General features: G+C 40.0%; 1 protein-coding gene across 1 annotated transcript; it reads right to left on the minus strand.

Moving 5' to 3' along the window:
- Window positions 1-707: 707 nt before the first annotated feature.
- On the minus strand, window positions 708-16,868 carry LOC143130964 (myosin-7-like). The gene is made up of 37 exons (XM_076290297.1): window positions 16,668-16,868; window positions 16,260-16,403; window positions 15,965-16,121; window positions 15,728-15,755; window positions 15,542-15,647; window positions 13,538-13,630; window positions 13,381-13,444; window positions 13,195-13,293; window positions 12,983-13,086; window positions 12,746-12,884; window positions 12,537-12,655; window positions 9,944-10,093; window positions 9,691-9,861; window positions 9,274-9,583; window positions 9,105-9,172; window positions 8,419-8,624; window positions 7,991-8,114; window positions 7,712-7,848; window positions 7,040-7,295; window positions 6,638-6,880; window positions 6,349-6,525; window positions 6,115-6,260; window positions 5,920-6,010; window positions 5,426-5,815; window positions 5,177-5,303; window positions 4,951-5,069; window positions 4,651-4,847; window positions 4,369-4,552; window positions 4,059-4,224; window positions 3,847-3,971; window positions 3,417-3,725; window positions 2,158-2,361; window positions 1,760-2,056; window positions 1,510-1,614; window positions 1,319-1,414; window positions 1,062-1,196; window positions 708-771 (listed from the first exon to the last, which is right to left on the minus strand). Exons 1-37 carry the CDS (start codon window positions 16,866-16,868, stop codon window positions 751-753), a joined length of 5,808 nt encoding a protein of 1,935 aa, XP_076146412.1. The 3' UTR covers window positions 708-750.
- Window positions 16,869-23,903: the final 7,035 nt, after the last annotated feature.

The following is a 23,903-nucleotide window of genomic DNA, read 5'->3' on the forward strand; positions in this document are numbered from 1 at the left end:
ACGTAGACATGATTGAATGTGATGTAATTAAAAAAAAAACAAGCACACTGTGTAGCTTTAATTTAGCTCGCTATTTAACGTTAGCTTCATCTCTAATGACAACATCATAGGTGCCTCTTTCAGTTTAGCAAAGGTATTGTCTGAGCTACTTTGGCCAAGAAGCAAACGTTTTGTCTCTCCCCACTCTAGGTAATCAGTAGCACTGCTGTATAAACAGTATTGTACAGTAATTTTTTTGAGACTTGTTGCTGGCATCAAATTCAAAATGTGCTTATATTTTCCATGAAATAGTCAAATTTCTTGATATGTCGTCTTTGAACTATTAGTTCACATGATTTGTAAATCATAACATTCTTTTTTATTCACATTTTACAAAAAGTGCCATGTTTTTTGGAATTCGGGTTGTATATATGAAACTCCTGTTAGACCTCTTCATCTGCTATATGGGCGTATCAAATACTTGGTCCCAGCAGGCATGACTGCCAGTTTAGTGAAGTTTATTATGGGCCAATTCTCTTCATAACATCATCAAAGAAGAAGAATGCCCTTAGTTTAGTTTTCCCCCTTCTTTTATGTTGGCCTGTTGTGAATGTATAGGTGGAGTCCTTGATGAATGTTACATGCATGTATCTTATAAACATACAAACAACAGAAACACTTTTCAAGTGATTGTATTGGAATGCATTCCATACTGAAAACTAATGCACAGCAAACAAGAACTTTTCACTTTTCATGTCCATCATGAGAGCTTCACTCTTCATCATGTCCTTTCTGTGATACAGCAAAAAAATATTGTCAGCAATATGTGGATAAATATGATTTGACAGGGGTCAAAATAAATTACTATTAATCTACAAGCCACTTTCACGTTTTACCAGCATTTCAATTATAGGCAATTTTTAAGTCCTGATGATTATTAATGATTTTAAACACTGTGGGAGAGCCTACTGCTGCTGACGGCTGCAAATATAGTGCAATGTATTATAGAAATATGTCTTTACTGGTTATGACCGTGATATTAATATATTCATATTCAATACCGTGGCAACTGTTGCTCTCACCTTGCCACTGGTATCACGACTCTTGGTTCTCATCTTGTTGACCTGAGACTCAGCTATATCAGCTCTCTCCTCAGCCTCATCCAGTTCATGCTGCAGCTTGCGGAACTTGCTCAGGTTGCTATTGGCCTGCTCTTCCTGAAATGTGCACACAAATTAATTGTATTTTGTTTATTATTTATTTAGTTAATAGATTCAAATATGATGGTAGATAACAAGGAAGAGAAGGAAAAACTAAGGAGATTAAAATGTTCACTTACAGCCTCCTCTGCTGTTCTCTTGTAGGACTTGACCTTCAGTTGCAGTTTGTCCACCAGATCCTGAAGACGATGCAGATTCTTTTTGTCCTCCTCAGTCTACAGATGGGAGAGGTGGGTGAATTTTGTGTTAGCATTTAGCATTATGTAAATTCTAAAAAGTATTTTTGGTATGGTACGGTAATTTAATATACCTGATAGGTGAGCTCTTTAATGCGACGCTCATATTTACGGATTCCTTTGACAGAATCACCGGCCTTCCGTTGCTCCATTTCCACCTCACTTTCCAGCTCTCTCACCTAAATGTAGACAAATAAAGCAAATATTGAACAAATGGTGATATGTCTACCTGCAACTGTGATATTAAATGTGATATGTCTACCTGTAATTATATCTAGTTACTAATTATTAGTAAAAGCTCTTTAGCAAAAATGCAGCCTTTACCCTGGACTCCAACTTCTGGATCTGCTTTTTGCCACCTTTCATGGCGATTTGTTCAGCTTCATCCAGACGGTGCTGCAGGTCCTTGATGGTCTGCTCCATGTTCTTCTTCATGCGCTCCAGATGAGAACTAGTGTCCTGCTCCTTCTTCAGCTCCTCTGCCATCATGGCAGCATCAGTGATGGCCTTCTTGGCCTTTTCCTCAGCATTCCTGCACTCCTGCACAGCCTCCTCTACTTCATTCTGCAGCTGGGATGTATCACCCTCCAGCTTCTTCTTCTGGTTCAGCAGGCTGGTGTTCTGTGTAACAAGACAGATATGTTAATGATGGTCTGTGTCACATTGTGAAATAATCTGTGTAATATGAATACATCTGAAAACCACCATGCTTAGGATTTTACCTGAGAGTGCAGCAGCTGCACCCTCTCACTGACGTCCAGCAGCTCCTGTTCAGCCAGTTTCCGGCCTCTCTCAGTCTGCTCCACCAGGGATCTGAGCTCATCCAATTCAGCCTGCAGCAGATTGTTGCGTCTCTCTACAATAGCAGTGTTCTCTTTGAGATCATCATTACCACGTAGAGCGTCATCCAGCTGCAGTTGGGCATCCTGCAATGTACACATGTTAGAAATGTAAACATTTATTTTCTAGATTGCTAATATACAGCCAAACCTTGTTTTAACTAACTCTTGTTTGAGTGTATTCAGCTAGTTATCCAAAAAAATAAAGAATAATGAAGAATAATAAAGAAACAAAAAGCAAAGTTGCATTTTTCAGACAAAATGGATGTATGGGGTATACTCTTAATATATGGATTATTTTAACACTTTGAATGCCGTGCTGTTTTCGAAAGCTTTGGCCCAGAGTGCCAGCAATCAAGATCATTGTTGACGATTTTTGTAGAGCCACAGCGTATTCTATTTTATAGCTATGGACACATACTATGGGTCGTTTGAAAGGTGAGACTTTAAGCTCTCAGTGGGTACAAACCGTTTATTTCTACATTTCTACATGCCTCTGTTCCTTTTTTTTTAGAAATGGAGATATAGCATCTTTTCATTTTCATTTTTCCTTTCAGCACCTGAGAACTGTTGCCCGTAAAGTTTACGGGAAGTGACCTAGCGAGACTGCCACCTAGAGATAAACCCACGAAAATAAATGGCCTGGTTTTTACCTGACGTGCATGCGTCAGTGATTCGACCCAAAGCGGCAACCATCAAAAGCCGAGTTATGATAAAATGTCCAGATTGTGCGTTTTCATGAGTAATCTATGAATTAGGAATATAATAATATGAATTATGAATATGATGAATAGAACTGAAATAGATTACAATCTAGAGTTCTCAAAACGTTAGATTGTCTATTTTCGTAATTTAAAAAAAAAGCTAAAAACGCAATATTTTTGGCACTCATCACTTTGAGTGCCAAAAACACAATATTGCGTCTTTTGTTCCCATGCGTGGAGATACCTTTGACTACCTGTACCACTACCAGTAAGTGAATTGAGAAGATGGAAAAATCTATGAGGGAAATCTTTGGTAGGGAATGAGCAAAAAGTGATAGAGGTGAATATTAGCTGTTACATCAAGTTTAGGAATGCACTCCTATAAGACCTATGCAGTCAATGATTTCCTGACAGTCAATGGAATAATGGAAGTTTTACCTTCATATGTCCATGAAGACCCTTCAGCTGCTTCTGGGCCTCAGATGCCTGCCTGTTGGCCTGACTGAGCTGGATCTCCATCTCATTGAGGTCTCCCTCCATCTTCTTCTTCAGCCTTAGAGCCTCATTCCTGCTACGAGTCTCAGACTCCAAGGAGCTCTGCAGGGTATCCACCACTCTCTGCTGGTTCCTCTTGGCCTGCTCCATCTCCTCATCTTTCTCAGCAAGTTTACGCTCAATGTCAGCTTTGACCTGATTAAACTCCAGCTGAGCTCTGAGGATCTTACCCTCCTCATGTTCAAGGGAACCCTGTGGTGATATATGAAATGACAATCTGCTTAGTTGTATACTTCTTTAAACACAAGGATCCTATTCTATCCACCAATGACGGGAACTAGTTTTCTGATTGTCTTGATATGTATGAATGTACCTCAGCTTCCTCTAGGGCAGTCTGGATCTCTGCCTTCTCTTGCTCAAGTGTCTTCCTGACTTTCTCAAGCTCATGGATGCTCTTTCCAGTCTCACCAAGTTGCTCAGTGAGATCAGAAATTTCCTCTGGAAAGCAGACCAACATTAGTTAGTTGTGTGATGTAACTTTAACAATCATATATACGTTTTGTTTTAAGGGAGGATCAAACAGACCTTGGAGATTTTTGTTTTCCCTCTTCATGGTCTCAAGGTGATCTAAAGATTCCTCATAAGAGTTCTTGAGTTTGAAGAGCTCAGTGCCAAGAGATCTGGACTCTTTCTGGGAACTCTCCAGCTCAGTCTGGGACTCCTCATACTTCTGCTTCCACTCAGACAAGACCTGTTAAGGCAAACATCTTTAAGTCTTCATAGGAAATCATGTAGATAGATAGATAGATAGATGTTTTATTGATCCCCAAGGGGAAATTCAAGAATGTTAAGGCATATTGGCAATGGTGTTTTGACCATTTGGCTGTTTTCTTACTTTATCAAAGTTTCTTTGTCTCTTGTCTAGAGCAGCAGCAGCAGCATTGGATCTCTCAACATCTACCATGAGATCTTCAATCTCATTCTGTAGTCTATGCTTAGTTTTCTCCAGGGAGGAGCATTTGGCATTGACAGCCTCCACAGCTTCCTCTGCATCTTGCAGACGCTGAGCCAGCTTTTTCCTGAGAAAAAATAAATAGAAAGTGAGTAACAAATGTACATGCCATGTCTACACCTTGATTAAAAAAAAAACATACACAGTCAGTTCAGGGGGCCTTACTTGGCATCTTCCAGCTCCTCAGTCCTCTGGATGGCATCAGTCTCGTACTTGGTTCTCCACTGAGCCACCTCAGAGTTGGCCTTGGAGAGACTGCGCTGCAGCTCAGCCTTGGCCTCCTGCTCCTCCTCAAACTGCTCCCTCAGAAGGTCAGCATCATGACGAGAAGACTGCACTGCATGGGCTAATGCATTCTTGGCCTGTGGATAGGATCAGATACAAGTGTTAGTGTCAGATATGTCATAGCTGTAGAGTAACAATAGTAAGAATTGAAAGACCTTTCTGCAAGTCAGTTATGAATACCTTAACTTCTTCCTCAAGTTGCCTCTTGAGGTCCTCAATCTGCTGGGTGTAGGACTGTTTGCCTCTTGTCAGTTGAGAAACAAGTGAGTCTTTCTCTTCCAGCTGTCTTGTAAGCTCACCTTGATGAACAAAATATACATTTCTCAATGATAATGCTCCTTTTCTTTTTTTTTTCTTGATACGTGTCAAAATCAAATGAGTAAGTTGTTTTACCATTTTGACTTACCATTTTCAGTTTGAAGCTTGGCTTTCTGCATGGTGAAGTCATTGATGGAGCGCTGGCCTTCCTCAGACTTCGTTCTATATTCATTCATCTGGTCCTCCAGTGTTCTGCACATCTTCTCCAAGTTTGTCTGACAAAATAATACAGAATGTTGTTCTCATGTACTATTTCTTGAAAATTGTTGTCAGTATAGTGATTTCAGTGATACCCATTATATACAGTAGGTTCTTCCTTTAGTCATTTTGTACAAACCTTGGCCTTAGCGACCTGTTCCATGTTGGAGACAACATCGTCCAACTCCAGACGGAGCTCACTCTTCTCCTTCTCAAGCTTTTGTTTCACTCTCTGAAGATTGTCAATCTGCTCCCCGAGGTCAGCCACACTGTCTGCATGCTTCTTCCTCAGTGTGGAGGCAGTGGCCTCATGTTGCAGAGTGGACTCCTCGAGGTCTCTGCGCAGCTTCTGGAACTCAGCCTCCCTCTTCTTGTTCATCTCAATCTGGGCAGCAGTGGCACCTCCAGCCTCCTCCAGCCTCTCACTGATCTCCTCCAGCTCTCTGGCCAGGTCTGCCCTCTGCTTCTCTACTTTGGCTCGGGCAGCTCTCTCAGCCTCCAGCTCTTCCTCCAGCTCCTCAATGCGAGCCTAAAAATGTGAAGTGGTATGACATTTTTTTTACTTTTTCTTGTGAGAAACAGACATGGATTTTTTCATGTTTTCTTTACAATACTTTTTTATTTTTGTTTTACCTGCAGCTCCTTCAATTTCTTCTGGAGCTGGGCAGCCATAGCTTGTTCATCTTCAATCTTGCTATTAAGTTGACTGATCTCAAAGTCTTTCCTGTGTTAAAAAAAGCCAATGAAAAATATCAATGGAATATAATACATTATGTTTTATCTGTATAATTATTATTTATTATAGATGAGGGTCTGATTTGTACATACTTCTTCATTCGCTCCTCTAGCTGCTGTTTGTCATTCTCCAAGTCCATGAGACTTTCCTGGCTCAACTTTAAGTCTCCTTCAAGCTTCCTCTTAGCTCTCTCAAGATCCATTCTAAGTTTCTTTTCCTGTTCCAGGGACCCTTCAAGCTATTTAGGATGAGAAAGGAATTGTGTAAGTGTCTTCATTCATTTTATGCAGTGAGACATATTGTAGGTGTCTGTTTTAATTGCCTACATCATCAACTTGCTGTTCCAACTTGGTTTTAGCCTTAGTCAGAGTGTTGACTTTGTCCTCCTCACTCTGAAGGTCATCCAACGTTTGCTGGTGGGCCTCCTGCAAAGCTTTCTTCTCCTTGGTCAGCTTGGCAATGATTTCATCAAGAGCTGCCATCTCCTCAGTCAGGTTTTTAACCTACATGTAAAGTACAGAATTGTCAAACGATTACTCAATTACTTGATAACTTGACTTGATTACTTTCATTATGTTTTCCTTAGTGATTAGAAGGATTTTCAGTTCTGCTGACCTTATTCTCAGTGGCATGTTTTTCCTTTTCCACTTTAGCCAGTGTGAGCTCTAGATCGTCAATGTCCTTCTTGAGCTCAGAGCATTCATCCTCCAACTTCCTCTTCTTTGCAGTCAGCTCTGAATTCATCTCCTCTTCATCTTCCAGTCTCTCAGTCAGCTCTTTGGATTTGGCCTCAAGCTGAATCTTGCTCTTGATCAGACCTTCACATCTCTCCTCAGCATCACAAAGACTGTCTTGTTCCTATGATGATGAATGGATTGTAGATTCAAAACTATAAATATAAGTAGATATGACTACTATATCCGACATATTTCCACATGCTTTTGAAAATTAGTTAATTTAAAATAGGTAGATCCTTTACTGACTAATAAACAGTTGCTGGTTAAATTGTATACTCACAGTCTGGACTTGAAGTTGCAGGTCATTCTTCTCTTGTAGAACAGAAACCATTTTCTCTTCCAGCTCTTTTCTGCGAGCCTCAGATTTTGCATAGGCATCCTTCAGCTTCAGGAATTCTTCCTTCATGTTTGCCATCTCCTTCTCAGCCTCAGCAGATTTCAGCAGGGGCTTGATCTTGAAGAACATCTTCATCCAGGGCCAATTCTTGACCCCCATGAATGCACGGATGTTCCACTGGATCACCAGCAGTGAGTCCCTGTAATGTAATTTGTGTTTAAATACGTCATTCTCTGATGATATCTTCTTAAGAGAAGGCAGTATTTCTACCTTTTAAAATAGTAATTATTATCAATGTTCGACACATTTGGTTTTGTTTATGGAAAGCACATTGAATGACCTCTGTGTATGAAATGCGCTATATAAATAAACTTGACTTGACTTGACTTGACTTCAAGACAGGCTTTATTTCCATGATGTGTTTCTGGTAATTAAAATAAATAGCCTAATGTAGAATAAAGGAATATAAATATGAACTTAATGTATAAGAGGTTCTTTTCAATTAAAAATATTAAAATGTCTTTGTATGGTATTGGAGAACTGTAATGAGTAAAAGTATAGAAATACCTAGTACCACTGATATCATTTGTTATTATTTTTAGAGGTTATTCTCACCTGCGTTCTACAATTTTCTGGAACTCAATCCTGGCAAGAAGTCCACGGCTTCTAGACTGGATACCAGTGATGATAAGAGCGAGACGGTCGTCTCTCATCTCCTCAAGGACACCCAGGAGACCAGCTTTGAAGAACACCTGATAAGAGTCAAAACAGGTAACGTAAAACAGTCTATTTTAATATATGATTATATCTGAAATCCTCATCTACCAAGACATATGACATACCAGAGTCTACTTGTGTGTCAATATACAATTTTTTAGTTGAAACCCACAATACCTTAGTGTGCCCAAGCCTGTACTGCTCATGGTCAATATCCAAGGAGCCCAGGAGTTTCTCTGCTGCCTTCTTGTTGTCAATGAACTGGCCCTCAGGAATGGCATTGGGGTTCAGGATACGATATCTAAAACCAAGAAGTATGATGGTATTGTTGTATTGCTGTATTGCTAATTTGGTAACATAATTAGAATAAAGATATTATGAAATACATCTCACAATGCATTTGCAAATTGGTAATGACATGCTGAGCTTTGTCTTTAGCTTTCACCTGCATTTGAAACATTGTTGCCACCTAGCCATTCTCACTATTAGCTTGATAGCTAACAAAATACAGCACTGAGTCTCGTTTTTTCCCCCTGATTGAAATATGCAAAGACATCTAACAACAAAATGCCCAAATTCTCCATAAAAAGCAATGTTGACCCTACCTCTGTTTGAAGTCTCCGTACTGGATCCTGTTGGGGAAGCCCTTTCTGCAGATCCTGATGCCTTCCAGCACACCGTTACAGCGCAGCTGGTGCATGACCAGAGGATTCTCCATGGCCCCAGGAGTCTTGGTCTCATTGGGGATGATGCAGCGCACAAAGTGGGGGTGAGTTGACCTCAAGTTGGTCATCAGCTTGTTGAGATTCTCCTGTAGTTCAGACATTTAAATTAAAAAAATTGTCGGACTGCACAGAATCCCAGTTGGCCCATTGATCTATATATACTTAAAAGGAAGATATGTGGTACTAATGAATGCCTTCACTTTAGTACATCGTTTCCCAACCTTGGGGTCGGGAAATACTGGGTATCTTACAATTGACCAGTACATTACATTAAAATATACATGCATGAAATAGAAAAATATTTAAAAACCCCAGAATATCCAAGTTAAGTAACGGATCCTTCATTATAATCTAGCTAAATAAAAATAAACAGCCCGCATGAGATGTTTGACGGAATTATGCTTGATCAGTGTTCTAAACAAAGTAGCAAGAGATGAGTTGTGCTCTCTCTCGCAACATGTGAATGTTTGGGGTCACCAGCATTTTGTGACATCAAGGTAGGGTCACCTGCCAAAAAAGCTTGGGAACCCCTGCTTTAGTATGTTAATTTAACCTGTCACACTTACCCTGTGAAGGGCAGATACAGTCTGGAAAGAAGAACCCTTCTTCTTCTTGCCACCACCACCACCAGACTCTTGGGCTATTAAAATATAACATCTCCATCAGCACTTCACATAACCATGGTGTTGATTCGGTAATGTAACAGGATTAATTAGGAAGAGATTGACAGAATACCTGATTCAGCACCAGCATAGTTGGCGAAGAGAGCACACAACATCTTTAGAGTTGACTTCTGGAAGAGTCCGACCACAGTCTCATTGAGAGGGTCTTTGTTCTTCACCAGCCAGTTGCCAATGTTATAATCAACAGTGCCAGCATAGTGAACCAGAGAGAAATGGGCCTCTGGTCTCCCCTTGACAATCCTGGGTTTCTGGAAGCAGGCATTTTTGCCCAAGTGGTTGTCATAAAGCTTAGCTTTGAATGTTGAATCACTGGCCTTGGGGAACATGCACTCCTCTTCAAGGATGGACATAATACCCATGGGCTAGGGAGGAAAGAATATGGAAGCATGATTATTAAAAACATTTTACAACCACATAAATAATATCTCTACCGTCAAAGAAATATGTGAGTAAATAAAGTGTCACTCACTTTCTCAATAAGCTCGATGCAAGCGGCCAAGTCCATTCCGAAGTCAATGAACACCCACTCAATGCCCTCCTTCTTGTACTCCTCTTGCTCCAGCACAAACATGTGGTGGTTGAAGAACTGCTGCAGCTTCTCATTAGTGAAGTTGATGCACAGTTGCTCAAAAGTATTGAACTGAAAGATAATGGGGATTTTGTTAATATTATACTGTATACTTTCATTAAATGATAGTGTTTGTCTTAGGTTTAGGACTCACATCAAAGATCTCAAATCCAGCAATATCCAGCACACCAATGAAGTGCTGGCGAGGCTGTTTGGTGTCCAATGTCTGGTTGATTTTGACAACCATCCAGTTGAACATCTTCTCATACACTGACTTGGACAGGGCTCCAATAGAGTAGTACACCTAAAGATGAAGGGGGAAATGATTAACATGAAAAATACCAATGAATGAGGTGTGACAGCTGTACTAATGATGGAATTAAACACTTGTTACCCCACACCTCCCAATAGTAATAAAAGAACTCCAAAAATGTCCTATTTACATGCTATGATTTGTATAGTAAGGACGTGTACAAATAATAATGTCAAATGAGACACAGCAATTTTGTAAGCGTATACATACTTGGTACTATGTTCATATTCAGGCGAAATACTGCTACATGGGCGGAGTGATTTGCTGGTAACACCGGAAAAGCTCCGGTGTTACTTCTTCAAACCCCAAGGAGCAGTGCTTTGGCTGAATGAAAACATTCCGAGTATGTACAGTATATGCTTACAAAATGGCCGTGTCTCATTTGACATTGTTATTTGTACACGTTGTAAATATAAAAATCATAGCATCTACAGTGCTGGCCAAAAGGATTGGCACACATGCTAAAGTTGACTGAAAAGAGGAATATAAAATCATCTTTTGGAAATTGATCTTAATGCCTTAAGTGAAAAATGAGCATGGGTGTTATTTCAGTTAGCCTATTAGCTGGTTTGATGCTCATTGAGCTCAATGCAAATCAAACCAGCTAATAGGCTAACTGAAATAACACCCATGCCAATCTCTAGGTATGGTGAAGGGTATGTGATGATGTGGGGCTATTTTTAATTCCAAAGGCCAAGGTAACTTTATCATGATGCACAGTATTCTGGATCCATGAAATAACTGGCCTTTAAAAATACAAATCTGCCTGTCTCTATGGGAATTTAACATAGGGGTGCCAATACTTATGACCCCTGTATTTTAAGGAAGAACATTTATTTATTTATGATACATTATTCATTCACTAAGAAAATTGGTGTCCTTAAAGGTTACATATTTCCTCATTTTTCACTTAAGGCATTAAGATCAATTTCCAAAAGATGATTTTATATTCCTCTTTTCAGTCAACTTTAGCATGGGTGCCAATACTTTTGGCCAGCACTGTAAATAGTAAAATTTTGGCGTCCTTTTGTCACTATTGGAAGGTGTAGGATATTTGAGCCGACCATTTCAAGGCACTTGTGCTAAGCTTCGTTAGCGGTGGGTGCATCAGACCGGGTAACTACACAGACGGAGATGAGAAGGGCATGTATCGACTTATCTAACGACTGATATGGTGAATAAGCTAAAGTACCAAAAAGTCTGTGTGTTCCTTTAAACAGGCATGGGTTTATGATATACCCTGTTGTTTAATATTTATACTCTGTACATAACACATCAATGACTTGATGTATCAACGATATTTAAAATGAATTGCAGGAATACTACCTGCTGGACAGCAAAAACTCCCAAAGAGCTATATCTACGGTATTTCTTGAAGTTGCATTGCTGGTTCTACTAGCGACCTGAATGATTCCCCTATTACAAATTTGTTTACCATCAAATTGGCTTCGTAGAGGTTGTATTAAGGTAAAACATATTGCATAGTGCACCTTTAATTGTTATACCTTGTACACATAACACATTAGGGACGCAGGGCCAGATGTACTAACGCTTTTGCGCCCACTTCAGGCGTATTTGTTTCGCAACGTGTGTGTAAAATCATGGCAAGGTATGTACAAACAGGCCGCACTGAGGTAAAGGCGCAGACTGTCTGTCGGGAGAGCTGAAAATGGCAAATTGCGCTTTTCCGTGTCTTAATATGCATTCATGGGAGGGTCAATGGGAAAGTGGAAGTTTACCGTAAAGAGATGGGAGGGGAAGTGGTATGTACAAAAACTGACCGTGAAATCGCACGTCTATTCTGTGCCTAAATATTTCCACCTTGTAAAAGCAGGTGTTAATCCAAATTGTAGTTAAATGCGTCAATGCGAAAACCTTTCAAAGACAACAGAATCTCTATTGAGCACCAGATTTGCGTCTTTTACTATATCAAAAGCATCCTTAACTTTCGTTGGCCTTTCGAATGTCTTACTTTCACTTTCACGTCATCCATTTAAACCTTCCTACTTGACCAATCTTCCATAGCCTACGTGCACAAGTAGTTTGAGTAGAACTACTGATCTTCATTATCTCCCTGCTTGATGACATCTTATCATGTATTGTATTATTTCATGATCGCTAAATGTTTGATTCTTTTTAATGTTGTCATCAGTTAACTCAACTGCGCTTGTATGTAGGCTATGCCGTTCAGTTGTGGACGTTCGTAAATTGCAGTAGGGGGTGGAGAAAGGCGCAGATTACCCGATGAAGTGAAAGTTTGATAAATACCACGTACCACAGCGTTCGCTATCTGCGGTTTGTCCATGCTGCTGATAACGCTAGGTTCACAAATGTATATATATCTGGCCCTCAGTGTAGTTAACTACTATCAATATTTATAATACTTATAATACTATAATATCACAAGAGCTCTGATTCTGAATTCTGATATTACCTGGTTTACATTCTGTCCTTTGGTGACCCACTCATTTCCTACTTTGACCCTTGGGTGACACAGACCCTTGATGAGGTCAGCAGAGTTCAGGCCCATGAGGTAAGCGACTTTGTCGGTATCTGGAGTGAAGATATCAAAGTTACACTTCTCTACCCATATTGAACTGTAACATGTGGGTATTACATCCAACAAGAAAAATGAATACACACCCTCAGTGCCATCAGCTTCTGCCTGCTCCTCTCTCTGCTTCTGCTTGAACTTCATGTTGCCATAGTGCATAATGGAACCAGTCAGCTTGTAAATACCGTTCTTCTCTTCTTGAGTAAAGCCCAGCACATCAAAAGCATCCTGTAACAAATCAAATATTTCATTCAGTAATTACAGTCCCCAACATACTGTACCTCTGTATGAGTATATGAGAAAATATGTGAAAGCAGGCTACTAACATCAGTAGCCATTAGCTCATCAGCATCACAAATAGAGGCTACTTGTGTCTCTCCCTGGGAGATGAATGCATAGTCGTAGGGGTTGGAGGTGATCAACAACATCTCTGAAGAAAGCAAGACCATAGGTCAAGTAATGCTAAGGAAACAAATGAGTAGACACCTATTTCACATTCATGTCCACAAATGATTGGAGATATACATGCATTTCTCACCCAATAGCTCCGGTTTCCTTTGGGACAGGATCTGGTAGAAGATGTGGTAGTCTCTTTCAGCCTTGAGCTGAAAAGTGACACGGGACTTCTCCAGCAGATCTGGGGGATTGAAGAGTAATTATAACTTTCAAGCCATACCTTCAGTCTCCACAGATGAAGGCGATCAAAAAAGGCTTATTTACTTACAGGTCTCAATATCTGCTGATGACAGCTTGCCGCTCACACCGAAGTGAATACGGATGAATTTACCCTAGCATGAATCACACATGAAAAAAATTAAACATGGCAGTGATAGAAAGGAAGAAGTCTGAGTTGATAAGTTGAAAATCAATAGAAGGCTTACAAATCTGGAGGAGTTGTCATTTCTGATGGTCTTGGCGTTACCAAAAGCCTCCAGAGCAGGGTTACACTGGATGATTTGATCCTCCAGTGTGCCCTGGGAAAATATAACAATATATCAACTCACCTTTCTAATGGCTTGGAGACTAGCATGGCGCCACCCACTTAGTGTCTCCACCCATTTTCATTTTACTGAAATGCTAGTTTGGCTCCTTTCAATGTGTTCACATTCAAAAGTGGCTGTGGTAAAAAGTAATAGTCGTACCTGCAAACATGAAAAAGTTACAGTTTGAAAAATATATAAATTTATACAGCAAAGGTAAATACATTATTTCCTGACTGCCACTTTGGTTTATTTGCAATTTGTAAAGGCATAAAGTTTATTGACATTAAAGGCGTGGCCAGTCCATATTCGCTAATTTAATGCCGTGATTATGTGGTCATGCGCTTGGCGCAAAAGGGTTGTTCTTATGTTTCTTAATCAGGCATGTGAGTAACATCCTTTAAACCAATGAGAATGACATCTGTCAGTCTCTTTAACTCATTGAATGCCAAGCTGTTTTCGGGAGCTTTGTCCTAGAGTGCCAGCAATCTAGACCATTGTTGATGATTTTTGTACAGCCACAGCATATTCTGTGTTATAGCTATGAACACATACAATGGCTCGTTTAAAAGGTGAGACTTTAAGCTCTCGGTGGGTGCAAACCGTGTATTTCTACACGCCTCTGTTCCTGAGAAATCCCAAGCTAAACAGTGGCTAGTTTTCATCAAAATCACTGTTTTTTTCTAGAAATGGAGATATAACGTCTTTCATGAAATATGAAGTGTTGCCTGTTACTTACTTGTGTAAACTTTCCGGGAAGTGATCAGCGAGACCTGGCGAGACTGGCACCTACATGTAGTGATAGACCCACGAAAATGACCTGGTTTTGACCTGACGTGCATGCGTCACTGATTCGACCCAAAGCGGCAACCGAGTTATGATAAAATGTCCAGATAAAAAAATAATTACGATCATCATATATTTAAAAATAATATTACGTTTTTGGCACTCAACTTGGCACTCAATGAGTTAACAGCAAGAAGCGCAGCTTTAAAGGGACACCAGGCAACGTTTTTGTGTTAATTAATCATCTTCGTAAGTCGGTATATGGTTAAATGACTCATTACGGGGCTAATGAAGGCTCTCTCGCCCGCCCCTGCTGCCTGTAGGAAGAATATCCCACTTGCAAGTTCGTTGTATCCTACCCGACGACCGAAGCAGGATCAGTTTACAGCACAGAGGCAGGTTAACGAAACGCTAGAGATTGTTGCAAACGTGTGTATAGGCTAATGGCAGAGCCGGCGAAGAAGCAGCGAAAACCCTTGACGGAAGACGCAAAGAAAAGGAAAAGAGCTTCAGACTGAGCGAGGGGGAGTTTCGTAGAGAAAAAGCATCAGGCTTGCCTGGTGTCCCTTTAAACAGTGCATCGGTATTTTCATAGCCAGCGGCACATTTGAAGGAATCTGCTTGCATGCGAGACTATGTGTAACCAGTATTCCACTAAACCTTGTTTTTTCAAAAACCTGTTTGTGACTAGCAGAGTATAGCCTACTTAATAAAAATCCTAAGCATATTTATCCTGCAGAGGAGTTGCTGCTTACATCTCGTGACAGTACGTATTCAGCTGTGCTTTATATACGTCTTTCGCTATAGACCAGGTTTTTCTTGGTCAGTGGTGTAATGATTTTTAGAGAGTGTAACATAGGGATCATGTGCCAGACCACACCATATGTGACTAATTACCATAGCACGATAGGGGCCTTGGAATCACTGTTCAATATGATTGGTTAAGATGCACCAGTGATTTCAAAGTTAACGTAAAATCCATGTCTATTGCGATGCTAGGGCAGGAAACATTTCCAAATTGTGAGTCTCTTCACAAAGTGAGTGAGTCTGGTGAAATCAGGTTACTTGGAGACACATCCCAAGTGGAAATGATGTCCAGAACACAGTGAGGTGATTTACCTTTTTCTCCTGAGAGGGGTCCTTCTTTCCAGTGGTTGCTGCAATGCTAGCAAAGTACTGGATGACTCTTTTGGTGTTCACAGTCTTTCCAGCACCAGATTCTCCGCTGTTGGTGAAAACAAAGGTTCACTCTCTCATCAACAAGGTTAGCAAGAAATTTAGAACCAAAGACTGGATTATACTCACGTGATAAGGACAGACTGGTTCTCTCTGTCTGTGTAATGTACAAGCATGAAATGTTAATATAAAACCAAGACCATATACTATATTCATGAATTCATGATATTTATTTTAAAGCAACATGATGAATGGTTCATGAACATAATAATTATTATTTATAGCCCTTGTCCTCAATTTTCAATATACTGCAAAACGGTTGCAATATACTTGCTATCAATGGTTGCTTTAATAGAAGGTCTTTACCTGACAGCATGTACTGGTAAGCATTGTCAGAGATGGAGAAGATGTGAGGAGGAGCTTCACTCCTCTTCTTGCCTCTGTATGCAGCCACAACTTCCTTGTCATACACTGGCAACCACTTGTAGGGATTGACAGTGACACAGAACAACCCAGAGTAGGTCTGTACAAATAAACATACAATTGATTAAGACCAATGTCAACAAATGAGGCAACAGAGTAAGTCTATAGACAGAAATATATGGTGAGTTTGGACATTTGTTTTTGCTACTATGGGCCAGAGCCTCATGTTTGTACTCACGTAGATCATCCAGGCTGCATAACGCTCTTTGAGGTTAAACAGCACAGCAGGCTCATGCAGGAAGGTGAACATCGCCATGTCCTCAATTTTATCAAACTTTGGCGGGTTCTGTTGGTGGACATCTACATCTTTTACAGTGACAGTCTGTGTGATAGAAACAAAATCAGTCTTTGGAGACTTATGTCCTTCATCTCTGTGTAACATATGTTGTTATAAATCTAAGCAGCTCAACACATATCTAGTCTGAGAATCGTATAAAAGACTTGAAAAAATTGCATTTATAAACTGTAAGTAAGTGAGCTTTCAAATTAAAAAGAACAGCTAAATGGGAAAGGAATGCAAGTGATTCAGTAAGGTCAGTAGGTAAAAGCTCTGAAATAGGTTTAAAATGCATTTGCCATGCATTACCTTATCAAACTCAGTAAGAACAGTGACTTTGTCACCGTCTCTGCTTTGAACCGTTCCCTTCACATATTCAACCTCAGGGTCCACTACAAAGCAGGCCCTCTTAATGTCAAAGGGGCGAGTCTGGGCCTCCAGGCGCTCCATGTCCGACTTCCTCAGAAAAGGAGCCGCCGCCCCAAACTCTGCCATCAACGCATCACCCATGGTGAAGACTGCAATGTATAAATTATATGAACTAATTAATTCCTGCACAGATAGAACATGAGACCTTAAGGTTGAAGAGCATGATTATAGTAACAAGTCAGAATGGGCAAAAACATACTGTATGACAGGCAAACCTTAAGTCCTTTTGCCAATAACATTAAGATACTTAGGTGAATGTTGTGTTGTTTTAAGTTAAGGATTGAAATGTATAAAGTGGATCAGGAGAATCAGATGGAGTGGGTGAAGGTTGTATAATACAGGTTATGGTACATTTGTTTTTAACTGGTTTAAAAGATATTATTGTAAAAGTATGATCATAAAGGTTGGAACAAATATCTGCCAGTCGATTCTATGCATCTTAGTCTCATGACAAGGGTAATTGGCACATACTATAAAATATAGCCAGACACTGGCTAGGATGTGAGAGTTTATTTTAATAGACAACAACGACTACAAAACGGAATGTGAACTCTTCCACCTGTGGCTTAGATGCTCTGTCTACCAGGCCCTGTCGCCTACAGACCATGGTCCTCTAGAATCTCTTTGTCAGTATACTGACCAAATTAACAAGTGGATGTCTCAAAATTGTCTCAGAACAAAGAATTATATATATAAGAATTAACTTTGTAAATAGGAGAAAAGACTTGGGGTTGCCATTCCTTCACAGTGATCTAAATTTTAACAGCCACGTTACCTAAGTCAGCTTTTTGCCACCTCAGAAACATTGGCAAACTTAGATGTCTGATGTCAAAATATGGTTTAGAGAAACTCATTCATGCATTTATGTCCAGCAGGGTTGATTACTGCATTGGAATTTTTTACAGGCCTTCTTAAAAACAGCTTCAGGTGCATTAGCTAGGGTTCTCATCACAAAAATGACTGATGTCCCAGCACTGGCTTCCAGTAAGTCTCAGAATTGACTTTAAAGCACTACTGCTTGCTTATAAATCAATACATGAAATGGGACCAAATTAATTGATTGATTATGTTTAATCAACATGCTTCAGCAGTACACACCCTCCACACCGCTCAGGTCTCAAAAGAAATACTTGTTGGTGAAACCCGCTGTTAGAGCTAAACATGGTGAAGATCAGCTCTGGAACCATCAAAAATGCTTTCAGCTAATTGATCAAATGCACTTATTGTTAATAGGATTCACTCTGTATTTTAAGTATTTTACTTTTTGTCTTTTTTCTACGGAGCCCTCCGGGTGACATGGGAAAAAAAAACATGGGGTTAAAAAAAAAAAAAAAAAAAGTAATGGGGAAAAAAAACATGAAGAAGAAAAAAAAAAAACTATGCACTTTTGCGGGATCTCATTGCGGGATCTCGCAAAGTTTTGCGAGACCCCGCAAAACTTTTGCGAGATCCCGCAAAACTTTTGCGAGATCCCGCAAAACTTTTGCGAGATCTCACAAAACTTTTTTTCTACTTTTGGAACTTGCTGGGCTTCCTACTTGACCCCAATAGGCCCACAAACCACTACCGCCAGATGGCAATCATATCATGATACTATGATTGCTCTATCACTGTTGCGTTTTGTGGGTTTTCTGGACACATTTACATAGGCCTATGACACGGGAGGGAGAGGGAGACACCTGCGTGCAGACACGCACACACAGTCCAGGCGCGTAGCAAGCGTGGGGGATGTGGGTGTTATAACGTACACAGTTTTGCTGGAACACGATTCTATCCCCCACACTTTTTGTCAGATTAAATTGAAAGTAAAATATGGAAATAAACGCTCCCGTAAAGAGTTGGAACCGTATCTATAACGCACACACAGAGAACGGTCATCCAGCCAATCACATCAAGTTAGGTGAAGAACCAGAGCCGCTCTGATCAAATTCAAAGTGTACGTCTTTCAAGGCTATGCTGCTGCTTGGGTCTGCATTGTAACGTCTGCAGTGAGCAGATTTCAGATAGAATTGAAATGATAATTGTTACCGCATTATGCTAATTTAGTAAACCAAAATTCACTGTCTGACTGACAGTTTTTGTCACAATGCAGGGAGTCAAAGTGAAAGCGGGGTGCGTGCACCAAGGCACCTGTTTCTGCAGGAAAACCTTTGGCTACTGTTCTCAGAGCATTATGCTTTCTCTGCCTATGATCTGCAGCTTTTCTCAAACTATGGGCCTCCTCAACAATTAACCTACTACTGCTCCACGTAGCCGCGAAATTAAGTTATGCCCGGTGCTTCACACGTCTGCTCATTTGCAGCATACTTATTCATTTGGTGTCATCAACTATATAGACATAGCCCAGTCAGCACACATACAGTACGTCTCCAAGACGCTTGGAAAGGAACAGCTTAATTACATCGCGTTCCATTTAGAACGTCTTATTTGATCTGATCCTTCAAGACACATTTGAGTTCTACATCGGAGATAGAAAGCTTATGATCGCTCATGCAATGTGTGCGTCCCTGCAGCAAGTGAAACTGGAGGTAACGTGGGCTAGAAGCAACAATAGTTTAAACGACAACGTGGCTTCCTGTAACTATCAATGGAAAAAGGCATAGAAACTGCTAATCATAATCTTTAAATTGACATTAATTAAGCTGGCTATATGCAACACAATTTATATATATTCCCTTTGCATATCTTTGGGTAGACTTCAAACGTTTTTGAATTTGAGCTTACAGTTCTGTGTCCTTTACATTTATTTAATAGGTAGGCTATTAGTGATACCTCGAAATTAGGCTGCTGTCTGTTAGGCAATTTATTGTAGCCTGCTGTGTGTGCGTGTCTGCACGCAGGTGTCTCCCTCTCCCTCCCGTTTTCATAGGCCTATGTAATGTGTCCAGAAAACCCACAACACGTAACAGTGATAGAGCAATCATAGTATCATGATACGATTGCCATCTGGCGGTAGTGGTTTGTGGGCCTATTGGGGTCAAGTAGGAAGCCCAGCAAGTTCCAAAAGTAGAAAAAAAGTTTTGCGAGATCTCGCAAAACTCTCGCAAAACTTTTTGCGAGATCCCGCAATGAGATCCCGCAAAAGTGCATCGTTTTTTTTTTTCTTCTTCATGTTTTTTTTCCCCATTACTTTTTTTTTTTTTTTTTTAAACCCATGTTTTTTTTTCCCATGTCACCCGGAGGGCTCCGTATTTTTCCTATTTAATGTACTTCTTATTTTTTTTTAACTGTTGCCTTTTTATGCTTTTATTATTCTTTGTTTTTGTATATATATATATATATATATAAACTTAACTTGTCTTGATTATTGTTTTGTGATATTTTCAGTCTGTAAATCTCACCTTCTTTGGGTCAAGCCTCAGATGTCCTGCAGATATGATGTCACTTGCTGTAAGTGAACAGATAAGAAGCAATCAGATGACACAGTGTTACAGCAGCAGTGTTGCAGGTACAATTTGAGTCCTTTGACAGAATGCTAACTGAACAGATCCATGTGTCTGTCTCTGACTGTAGTCAGCCATGTCTCTGTATCCATATGTCTGTCCATTCATTTAGCTATCATTCTTGCTATCTTCATCCATCCAACTCTCTCTTTCTGTCTATCTATTCATCTGTTTGTCTGGTCTTCTCTGTAGCAGCAAATTGACTACTTACCTCAGGGTTGTTCTCTGCTGTACCTGCCCCCACTGCCAAGGCCATGGTTGATTTGTCCTTTTTATGTGGGGTGGTCCATCCCAATATGGACGTGAGACCATGAGACTCCCACCGCATCAGAGTTTTATTAAAGGAAAACCAGTCTAAAGGGTGCATACATGGCAGGTATGTTTGGCATGTAGCAACAATAGGCTAGACAGGAGGGAGCAGGCACTGTGGGGGAGAATGGCACACATCATCAACACCTGAACTTCGGTTCCTAATATGGAGTTTGCTATTATGAGATGCCACTCTGACCCTGTGTCTGACTCTGTCTTTCAGTGTCCTCCTTGACGTCTCTATGGCCATGTAGAAAATCCCAACCTGCTGATCCATGTGCACTTCATCTTCTCTACATCGCGCATGCTGTCTACGGACAGCTGTCCTTTCAGTACATCAAGCACATTTCATTGTTTTGGAACGGAAGCTTATCAGTGAGGTCTGTATTAAGTTTTTTTTTTTTTACAGAAATCTCGATCTGTTTTGTGGATTTGCTATTTTTAAACTACATTGTACTGTATTTGTTCACTGTTTGTTTGGAAATGACTATTGCCGTTGTGTATAGAGAGAATGGATAATGACATAAATTGATTCTTGATTCCTCCCCTCTCAAACCTTTTTCGTGGATAGGAAATTGTTATCTCTTGAGGACCAATAACAAACAAAAAGCTGGCCTTATACCCTTAAACTTCTGCAAGTTTGGAAACTGGTCCAACAACAACAAACACAACTGTACGTTTTAGTAGACCAAGCACTGCACTACTATCACTGAATTGTTTCCTTGAGGACATAGATAACCCTGTGAATTTCATCTCTCAGGTTGCTGCAGATAGCTTTTGAAGCATTTGTCAATGTCTTTCACACCCTTATGAATTTGTACAGCAGCTGCTCTAAAGTCTGAGTGTACACACAGCTGCTGCTACTGTGTGTTATACAGATAGTACTGAAACACACAGGGCAAATTATTTACTAAATAAATTAAGAACAGATACCTAATTCATATTCTATTTGAAAATGAGATGAAGACCTGGGTTTGACCATTTTGAACTGGTTCACATGACCACAAAACATTTGCACTAGATAGTTACACATGCACAATCGGTGCTTACAGATCTACAAAGGTAAAAGCATTGTGCTTATGTTGAAATGTAATATTAAGAACTTATTATGATATTATAAATAAGAGACTGTAGGTACTATATCTGCACTGAAATGTAAATTGTGCATACATGGAAATCATCCATTATACAACTGAAAACATAAAGTCTGTTAATTAGCTGGCCATAGTTTAATTACAAATCTACAAATGCAAAAAAATGTGCTGATAACTGAAATAAATGTAATTGAATCCACTAACCGAGAAAATCATCTTGTGTCCCACTGAAAACATTAAGACTACAGGGTAGCTGGCCGCTGACCTCTCTAACCATATCCATCTAGAAACACTAGTTCAGCTGTTTGCACAAAAGAAGTCAAGGAGGTGTTGAGCCAAAGGCCTCTGGGTCTTACACTGTTAAGTAATTTGACTTGGGGTCAAGAAAACTGTCAACTGTGAAGCCACACACAAGGTTCCGATAATGTGACTCATGGCCTAAGAGTGAAGGTGATTTTTCTTCACCCACTGTAAGACATTTGAGGTCACTGGATCCGTAGAACTCCACTCTCTCCAATCCTTAATTAGCTGTGAGATAGATATGCCATTCCATCTCTTGTGTGACCCTTATGGGGACCAGTCTCAGCTGTCAAGAGTCCTTGAGCCATCACCACCACTGCCAGGAAGATGTCACATCTTTTTTTTGAGGACGGATATTATTGGCATGGAAAGACTTGCTGTACCAGGTGGCTACATGGACTGCCTTGACATCCTGCTCAAGCCCACCGGGTGGTGTCTGGAGTCTGCATGCATCATATAGTTTCCTGATGTTAGCCTGAGCTTGTTTCTCTATCCATGTCCACATGAGCTTTCTGACCTGTGGAAAAGGGAAAGAAAAGTGACAATTTTACAATTTTGGTTTCTAAGGAGCATGACCAAATGTGGTGACCTTTGACCCCTTACAAAGGTCACCCCATAAAGGTGACCTTTTGCCCCTCACAAAGAACCACACAGCACTACCATTCAAGCAAGTGAACTTGACATTAAACATCATTATGTCTGCTCAAGTGCTGATTCTGTGTAGATGAAAGCACCTTTATTTTCTGACTACTACTTGATAAAATATGTAATTTTCTGATGTCTATATCTATGTTTATATGTTTATGTTTATATATATACTATATACAGTATATATAGGTTGGGGTTGCTTAGACATTTCCATTCCATGATAGACAGAATACCAGCTGAGATCAGTTGCATTGTTTTTTAATCAGGGCAGCAGTTTTCAGATTACATTATGTGCAGAGTTCTAAATTAACTTTTTTGATCACCAGCCAATGTGGCTGGTAACTTTCTAAAGTTACTTGCCAATCAGAATTTCTATTAGCCAATTTTTTCCGGTGAAAATAAGAGAATTATGAATTTATGAGATGAGTGTCACTGAATGCATTTGGTCATTTTATTAACATTGTTGGCATGAATACATACCACAAAATATACACAGAAAGTGCAAACACTTAATTTCATGTTTGGGATCTCTATCTATTTCTCTGTCGATATCCTCATCCCCTGCTTCATTCCTATTCTCGCCCCCATAAGTCTGTCCCAACCACTGCCACATTTAGTTTAATCTTAACTTAAAGGTTGCAGTATTGGCAATTTCCTTACTGTTTTCTCGTTTTTTGCTTCTTTTTTGCTGGCTTTGTCATGACGAATGTCTGAGAAACTCCATCGCTACCTTTTTCTTGCCGGTGCCTGGCGTGTATGTGTATTTGAATGCACTAAAACAATTTGTTACACTCGTTATACTTCCTGACACTGAGGCCGTCGGCCCGCCGGCCCACAGTTGCAAGGGTGTTTTTTCCGCTCACAGGCGCTAGGGGGAAGCGAGATGGCCATCATTCAACCCGAAAAGTCATATAACCATTCCAATGACTCTGAAGCTGTTAAATGAAGGTAAATTAAGCGAAAAAAACGTGCATATAAAGCTAAAAAACCTGCATAGTGTGCCTTTAATAAAAAGGAGATATCAATTATCATCAACAATGACAAGCCAGCTAGAACCTGCCACTCGTTTTCTCTCCCTCTCCTGCGCACTCAGATGCGTTCTCAATTAAATGGAGTAGCATAGGGCCTATGTTCAAGTTGGATCTTTATAGAGAGGACCCGAAAAGTATCATCTTTACGTAACATGCTGTTGGTGCATGTTGACATTGTATACTTTTTCTAACAAGAGTGAAAAACAGTTTGCAGTATAGCTACTATTTATCCGTTGATCCAAACCTTTTAGTTATTTTTTTATACATGGACATATTCTATTGAGTATCTAC

The sequence above is a fragment of the Alosa pseudoharengus genome, unplaced genomic scaffold (assembly GCF_046254945.1).
Source record: "Alosa pseudoharengus isolate Yale_2024_CS ecotype anadromous, Long Island Sound unplaced genomic scaffold, YU_APseudo_1.1 YU_APseudo_1.1_scf_18, whole genome shotgun sequence".
In the NCBI taxonomy this organism is placed as follows: Eukaryota; Metazoa; Chordata; class Actinopteri; order Clupeiformes; family Clupeidae; genus Alosa; species Alosa pseudoharengus.

What these genes read in the sequence shown, in the direction of transcription:
- LOC143130964 (XM_076290297.1), bottom strand. Translation starts at nt 16,868, where the DNA reads ATGGGTGATGCGTTGATGGCAGAGTTTGGGGCGGCGGCTCCTTTTCTG. An exon ending in AACTTGAGGAAGAAGTTAAG is followed by an intron (nt 4,848 to 4,950) that starts GTATTCATAACT and finishes TCCTATCCACAG; the next exon opens with GCCAAGAATGCATTAGCCCA. An exon ending in GTCGTGATACCAGTGGCAAG is followed by an intron (nt 772 to 1,061) that starts GTGAGAGCAACA and finishes GCTGTATCACAG; the next exon opens with AAAGGACATGATGAAGAGTG.